The 8,739-nt window shown below is 38.0% G+C and overlaps 1 protein-coding gene across 1 annotated transcript; it reads left to right on the top strand.

Moving 5' to 3' along the window:
* The first annotated feature begins 619 nt into the window (after nt 1-619).
* Nucleotides 620-1,024, top strand: LOC124370242. The gene has a single exon (XM_046828530.1). The coding sequence runs from the start codon at nt 620-622 to the stop codon at nt 1,022-1,024; it is 405 nt and encodes a 134-aa protein (XP_046684486.1).
* Nucleotides 1,025-8,739: the final 7,715 nt, after the last annotated feature.

Raw genomic sequence — 8,739 nt, 5'->3', positions numbered from 1 at the left:
TGTAGTCACAATGCAACGTCTTTTCCGTCAATATTTTAGAGTTGGACGTCGAGGTGCAGTGCCTGATCGAAATACCGTACTCCGATGGGTTGCAGCGTTTAGAAGTACTGGTTCTGTGATGAAAAAGAAACCACCTGGTCTTCCCCGTTCAGTTCGTACTCCGGAAAATGTTGAACGAGTCAGAACGGCAGTTGTTACTAGTCCTAGACGATCGACTAGACGACATGCTGTAGCGCTGGGTATGTCACGCGTTCGCTTAACCGCATCTTACATGATGACCTCAAGTTCCATCCGTACAAATTAATGATCGTCCAGCAGCTTAATGAAGGGGATTTTTACAGCGCAGAGGGTTTTGTCGCATAATGGATGAAATGTTTACGGAAGATCCCGATGCTACAGTCTACATGAGTGATGAAGCACATTTTCATCTTGACGGTTACGTCAATGTTCAAAACTGTCGTATTGGGCATCGGAGAACCCACAAGAATTACACCAAAGACCTCTGCACAGTTTAAATGTAACAGTGTGGTGCTGCATTTCAAAGTTGGGTATTGTTGGACCCTATTTTTTTGAAGAGGAAGGAATTGCAGTTACTGTGACATCAGCTCGCTACGTTGAAATGTTAAACAACTTCCTTCATCCAGAACTTGAAAGGCGTCAAGTGAACATGAGAGACATTTGGTTTCATCAGGATGGTGCCACAGCTCACACGGCGAGAGCATCCATGGAAGTGCTTCGACAAATGTTCCCAGGACATGTGATTTCGAGATTTGGTGATGTTCACTGGCCCCCTCGCTCACCCGACCTGTCGATATGTGACTTCTTCTTGTGGGGATATTTGAAATCAAAAGTGTACATGAACAAGCCTCGCAGACTCGATGACCTTAAGAATTCCATTCGTCAGGAAATTGAAGCCGTGCCGAATGAAATGATGGAGAGAGCCGTCCGTAATTTTCAGAAAAGGATCAATATTTGTATCCAGCAAGAAGGACGTCATCTCAAAGACATTATTTTCCGAACCTAAATATGGTATGTAATTTCAAAAATGGCATTAAAAAAACCTATCATTTAATACTTGTTTTTATTATCTTCAACCCATTGTGTCCCAGTAATTCAATGTTGAAAAACATGCGTTTCCTCTGCACCACCCTGTATAATAGAGCAGCAGCACGTGGTTTACTATTTCCGGAACATGATAACCCATTGCTTGCTCGGATTATGGATGCAATAAAACCTATTTACAGTGATCTATGTTCACCTATTTTGTTTAAAAAAAAAATGCCTCCATGGGAAAACACAAAATTGCAATGAGGCCTTCAATAATGTAATATGGACGCGACTACCAAAAACTGACTTTGTAAATGCACAAACTATAAAAATTGGTGTCTTGGATGCAGTAGTGTGTTTTAATGATGGTGTTTTGGGCAAAGTAAAAGTCCTAAAAGAATTTTGTGGCAAGGCTAGTTCAAATAGTGTGATAGGCCTAAAGAAACTAGATTTGACTAGGGTCCGTAGGGCGGAAATGGCGGTCAAAGTCGAAAAAAGAGCGAGGAAGGCGAAGAAAACCACAGAAAGAAGACTGGAGGAAGATGTGGAAAATGAAGAGAATCCCTCCTATGGAGCTGGTCTTTTTTGACAACAATGGGGTATGCAAAATAAAAGTATTGTTGGCTATACTGTCTTCTTTTCTTGTTTCCCGAAATTAACATTTTTTTACTAAAGTACATTTTCTGTCCACAATTATTATCCTATTACCATAAAATTTGGTGTGTGTGCTCCGTATGCACTAACAAGTAATAATAGGAGCCAGTTTATCCATACAATTAATACATTTTTATTTATAAAATATTTAAAATTTTCACAAAAAATGTGTTCGAGCTTAAAAACCTTTTCCCCTTCCTATTATGTAAGGTAACAATAGATAGAATAAGGGGGAGGGAAATTTTAGGCAAATTGATTATTATTTATAAAACTTATGTGTACCAAAAATGCCCATTTTAACAATGGCGATATAGGGACTGCTGTCTCACCTTAAGCGTGATGAAGAGAGATGACTCAACCTTTGATATTTCTGTTCGATCTGTTTCTAATAGACTTCAGGAAAAAGGTATGAATTCCTATTTTGCCATCCGAAAACCTCTGTTGAACCCTCTAGCCAAAAAAAGGCGTAAGATCTGGTGCCGTGAGCGACGTAATTGGTTAAAGGAAGCCTGGCGAAGGATCATCTTCTCCGACGAAGTCGGTTTGAGCTCTTTCCACAAAGGACAATTCGAGTAAAACGCACCAAAACCGAAAAATTTTTGCCGGCATGTGTTGCTCCTGCAGTGCAACAAGGTGGGGAAGCCATCATGGTCTAGGGTTGTATAACCTCTGAGGGGCCGGGAGAACTTTTTAAGGTTGAAGGCTCAGTCAACAGCACATCTTACTGCAAGATCATGGACGAAGTCATGCTTCCCTCAGCTGCAAGGTTGCTTGGTGAACATTTCATTTTTCAGCAAGACAATGCCCCCTGCCATAAATCCCGTCAAACCATGGCATGGTTTCGCGATCAAGATGTGGAAATTCTCCCTTGGCCAGCCCGAAGTCCTGATTTAAATCCCATAGAAAACATATGGAATACTATGGGTATGCAGTTGGCCAAAAAGAAGCCTACCAACACGAACGAGCTCAAGCTAATGATCGCTCAACTCTGGAAAGACATCCGAAAGGAACAGTGCAGAAAGCTCATCGAGACGAAGCCAGACTGTGTAAAAAGCTGCTACAAGGCCAAAGGCGGGCCAATAGACTATTCAGTTCATAGTTTCTTGTTTTTTCTCAAATTTTCAATTTGACTTTCATTTTTTGTATAAATAAATTGACTTAAAGCTAAAAGTTATACTTTTTTTCGCCTGCCCCTAAACATTTTGCCGGCACTTTATAGGGGAAGAAATCCTGAGAGGTGTAAATCAGATCCTGAGAGAGGGAAGATTTCCTGGTTGGTGGAAAAGAGGGTTCGTTAACCTTTTCACAACCATGCTCGCATATATGCAAGCGAGTGTAAGGGTTTTGAATTTCGCGCCTTACTCCGTCATAGACGATCGGAAATACTTCGTGTTTGGTACAGAAATCTTCGGGAGATTTCGGCGATTCTCGTGAAATATTTTGTTTTTGTCTCAATATGGTTGCATCACTGCAACTATCAATTTTCTTGTGGTCCACCAGCTGTCACAACTGCTGTTGCATAGTTTGCTGTGTATTGATGAGTTTGTTTGTAAACTAAGTAAAATAAATGTCTTCACGAAAACTGAAAGAAGACTAAATAAATGAATACTTTAGTCGTGATAACTTAAGTGAATTGTCAGAAGATGATGGAGAGTGATGGTGATGGTGAAATAGTCAGATAGTTTATTAAATGTTGTAAGTGAGGTAAGCGACTTTGACATCATTCCAGGGCAAAGCGGTGACAGATCCATTACAAATGAACCTAGGTTATATGAAAGTAATAATGTCAATTTAATTGAAAATAACATATGTATTGATGAAAACATCTATCCGGCCCTTGAAACAGTTAGACCGGCTGAACATAACCTAACTCAAACTCGCCAATTACCTAGGCCTACAACGGAACAAACTAACAGAACTAGGCCTAAACAAAAGATTGTTTCCATGGGAACATGATAACAATTTCTCTCCGAACCTATTTCTTTCTGACATATCTGAAGCTGGCTTTCACACAGAAATACCTGAAAAATAAACTAATTTAAATTTGTTTCTAGAACTGTTTCCTTATGATTTACTAACCCATACAGTTGAGGAGACAAATTCTTATTTCACTGATGTAATTAGCAAGCTACCAAATCCTCCAAAGGACTGGAAACCAACTAGTGAGGATGAGTTATTGTGTTTTTTGTCTTTGTGCATACTAATGTCCCATGTAAGAAAGAATAAAATTGAAGACTATTGGTCAACTGATTCTATGTTAGAAACTAAAATCTTCACCCAGGTTATGAGTAGAAACAGATTCAAACAATTGCTCCGAATGCTGCACTTCAATAAATCAAATCTTCCAAACCCTGATTCCATGGGAAGAATTCATAAAATTAGGCCAATCCTTTGCACTCTGAACAGGATGTTCTCAACTAAGTTTAAACCATTTGAACAAGTAGCTATTGATGAGACACTATTTTTGTTCAAAGGCAGATTAGCATTTAGCCAATATATTCCATCCAAACGAGCTCGCTTTGGTATAACACTTTTTGTTTTATCTGATTGTGAAACTGGGTATGTTGTATCACTTATACCGTACTTAGGGCCAGAAACTGAGAAGGGTTTCACAAATTTGTATGACAGGACAGATAGTGCTAACTCTGATGAACCATATTTCAAGTCTGGTTACAAGCTTTGCCATGACAACGGGTATGTGTCCCCCTCTTTATCACAAGAGCTGTACAACCAGAAAATAAATATGTTTGGCACTTGCTTGCCTAACCGCCTAAAGTGAATAAAGGTAGTACAGACACATACCACACAGAAAACATGATGTATGAACGCTGGCAAGACAAACGTGAAGTGAGATATTTGACTACAATGCATTTAACCCGTTTCTTCCCACTGTCGACATTTGTCGACACGCAACTTAATATTTTTTTGTGGGAAATTTTGATTGTCTAGGACTCTTACGATAATATCCCGCTGTTATGTTGGTATCTCTGAACTAGCAGTTGATGCGCCGCGGCAGTGGCTAGTTTGGTGCTTTTGTGTCAACAACTCTACTGATTGACTCTCAGCCTCACTATGTCACAGATAGACAGGTAAGTGTATTACAACCTTGTAAATAATAATATTATTTACCGTACGCTATTTATAGTGATATAAGATATGTGTATGACGTATTACTGTGTTGAACGTGTAAAATATTGTTTTAGGGTATCGATTTTACAATCATAAATATTGATGTCGACAAATGTCGACAGTGGGCACCAGCGGTAGGGGTCGATGTCCATTACAACAAATTGTTTTTTTTAGGTTGACGGTAGCTGACATCGCTAATATATTGGAAGAGAGTGAAAATATTATAGATCCAACATTTTTTATTGAGCCACCAGATAATCCAGCCCTCAGTGACTGTGATTCCGATGACGATGATAGTGGCAACATAAATCATTTATCTGGCAACCAACTCAGAGCTGGTGGTGAGCTGATAGGAAGAAAATTAACTGAAGATGGGTTAGTTACAATAAGAATTGGTGGAATACCTGAAGAAAAAAGTGACCAAGAAGAAGTGGAACAAGTAGAAGATAAGAAATTTGAGGAACCTGTGGACGAAGATGACAGTGTAGTAAGCGTAGATGTTGTTTTTGAAGAAGAAACCCAAGGAAAAGTTAGTAAAAATACGTTAGAGAGCAGAACTAAAAAAAGAAAACAAATAAAAGATGTTAGAACAAAAAAGAAGGTGAAAGGAAATAAGTCAAAACGTACATGGGAAGAAAAAGACATTGCAGATGTAAGCTCTATAGAGTTTACTCGTGCGAATTTCTTGTCAAATGATTATTCTCCTGTAGAACTGTTTGAAATGTTCTTTGATGACGAGGTCGTAGAGTACATTGTTTATTGCACTAATCAATATTCCCTAGAAAAAGGAAACATAAACTTTTCTACATCAAAAAATGAAATACGTCTGTTTTTCGCCATTCTTTTTCTATCAGGATACAACACTATGGCTCGTTACAGAATGTACTGGGAAACGGCAGAGGACACACATCATGAAGCAGTTTCACGTGCAATTTCACGTAATCGTTTTCAGGATATCTTGAAAAACATTCACTTCTGTGAAAATGATAAATTAGACAAAGATGACAAGTTTGCCAAAGTTCGCTCTGTTATGTGCATGCTGAACGAGCGATGGCTTCGTTACTTCCCAGGTGACATTTACTTATCCATTGATGAATCCATGGTACCTTATTTTGGAAGGCACGGGTTGAAACAACATATCCATGGGAAGCCTATCCGATTCGGATATAAAGTTTGGATATTAGCTACAAGGTTAGGCTACGCTATTCAAGCGGAACCGTATCAGGGCAAAGCGACTGGAGCAACTATTCCTGAGCTCGGTGTGGGAGGCTCAGTTGTCATTGATCTTATATCTGAACTCCCACAGGACAGAAAATATAGTTTGTTTTTCGACAACTTCTTTACATCTTTAAAACTGCTTGAAGCGTTAAAAAACAGGGGATATCATGGTACAGGGACCATAAGGGTAGACAGAGTTGAGGATGCCCCTCTTCGTAAACCTCAAGATCTCAAGAAAGAACCAAGAGGTACTTTCCATCAAATAACTGACACAGACACCAACATAACACTTGTAAGATACATGGACAACAGTGTTTTTACTATAGCGTCGACAGCAACAGGCGTTCATCCTGAGGGGAAAGCAAAGCGTTGGTCCTCTAGCAATAAAAAAACACATCGTTGTGCCACAGCCAAACTGTGTCAATTGGTACAATATGAATATGGGTGGGGTGGATAGGCTAGATGAAAATGTATCTACCTACCGTATTCATATTCGCAACAAAAAGTGGTATTGGCCAATGGTTGCATACATGCTGAATGTGAGTATGAATAATGCTTGGATTTTATACAGAATGACGCCAAAAGGAGCTGAAGAACAATTAGATCTTCTAGGATTCACCCGCTACATTGTCCGTACGTACATGCGAACATGCACAAGCCATCGATCCTCTGCAGGACGGCCAAGCCAGACAGTATACAGTAGGGTGTTGCCTGAAATCCGATTCAGTGGAAAAGATCATCATTTAGAAACAGTTCAAAAGCAAATTCGCTGCGCACTGTGTTCCAAAGCAACAAGGAAACGGTGCAAGACTTGTCAAGTTGGATGCCATGTGCTTTGTGCGGAGGCTTTCCATACTTCCTGAGGAAGTAATCTCTTATACAATCCTTTCTGATATGTAATCTATTCATAAATACTGTAATGGAACAATAAAAGCATCATTATTTCATTTTTTAACTTATTTTAAAACCACCCCTTTCATTCCCACTGTCGACAAATGTCTACATTAGCCTCTATTCTCTAACTGCACCCGTTCATGCCCACTGTCGACATGCTATAATTTATTGTTATTATTAAATTTTACATATTTCATACTAAAACTATAGTAAATAACTGATAATAAAGCAAATAACCAAAGGCCACCAAAAAATCTTACAAAAAAAAATAATTTGGGCAGAAACGGGTTAAGTGGCCTGGTAGATTCAGGTAAAATAAACCGCTCCACTGGTGAATCAATACAAAATCCTGTAGCTGTTCTGGATTACAACAAACACATGGAAGCAGTTGATGTAGGTGACATGCAACTTTCATTCAATGTCACTGCCAGAAAATCAGTGAAATGGTATAAGAAATTATTTTTTCACTTTCTGGATGTTGCAATAAGAAATGCACATATCATGCAAAAGAAGATCACAGGCAATCAATCATTCTCAGTTGTCTGATTTCCGAAAAGAATTGGTACGACAAATACTTGAGAAGCACTGCCAGCCCAAATTGAATCCAAAAGGTGGCCGTTCCTCAAATGGAGAAATGCCTCTAATACTAACCCAGAGACATTTCTTGCAGCCCATACCACCTACACCAAGTAACCAAAAACCTGGGAGATATTGTCATGTATGCAGCAACTCCAAAATAAGGCAAAAAAAGTGGAAGGATACACAATTTATGTGCAGAGAATGTGAAGTTCCCCTTTGTGTCTACCACTGCATGGTAGAATATCACACCCTCCGCCAATTTTAGAAGGTATTTTTTTGTTTACTGTAATGCATTATTCTATTTCTCATTTAGGTTACATTTTATTGTAATTGCTGAACAGATAAATTCATCAATAGGTTTAATTTGTCTTTTTTTATTTTAGATTACAAAGATTTCTTAGGTTTGCCTAAATTTGCTTACTTTTATCTCTGTTCGGTTACAATTTCCATGTAAAATAAAATGTATTACAATGTAAAAATAAAGAAATAAAATAAAAAATTAATTTTTACTATATTTAGTCCTAGTGAACACCTTAAAAGCATACAAGGTAAATATGTGATGCGAAACGTGAAAAGGGACCATTTGTCGGGGAACAATATTTTTCAATAAAGCTAAATATCACGATCAGGGTTAAGTTTGGCTATTTTTGGTTTTTGGACTATTTTAAATTAAAAACTTCTTCTCTATCTGGAAAGTACATTGATATCACCTAAAACAGCTGTAAACATGTTAAAAACATGTTATTATCCAAGCGCGTCATTGTTTAGAAAAGGGACCAAATGCCGTTATGGAAATTTAACATAGGAGCGACATTCGGTACCTTTTCCTTGAACGACACAGGCTCAGAAAGTGGACTCTCCTGCATTCTAGCGGCATTTTGACAAATTACAACCATCTCTTACACAATGTAGAACGTTGTTCAATTTAAATTAAACATTCCCCGAGATTCGGTACCTTTTCTGTCATGGAAAATAATAAAGCGAATATAAGCGACAAATGGTTCCTTCTGATTGATAGACTAAAATTTTAATAATTAACATGAATTCTCTGAAGGTTCTGTTTTCACACAAAAATAATCATGAAAATTAAAATGCTGTTAGGTTTTCATATTTATTCATACTAATTAATTTAATTTACATATTAATATATTTTCTTACTGATAACCAAAATTGTGTATTTTTTTAGAATTGCTCATTGTCCACCATTGTTTAATAGAA

This window comes from Homalodisca vitripennis, unplaced genomic scaffold, assembly GCF_021130785.1.
Source record: "Homalodisca vitripennis isolate AUS2020 unplaced genomic scaffold, UT_GWSS_2.1 ScUCBcl_68;HRSCAF=904, whole genome shotgun sequence".
Lineage (NCBI taxonomy): Eukaryota > Metazoa > Arthropoda > Insecta > Hemiptera > Cicadellidae > Homalodisca > Homalodisca vitripennis.
The sequence above is the reverse complement of the archived record's forward strand: the minus strand, read 5'-3'. Positions and strand labels throughout refer to the sequence as shown.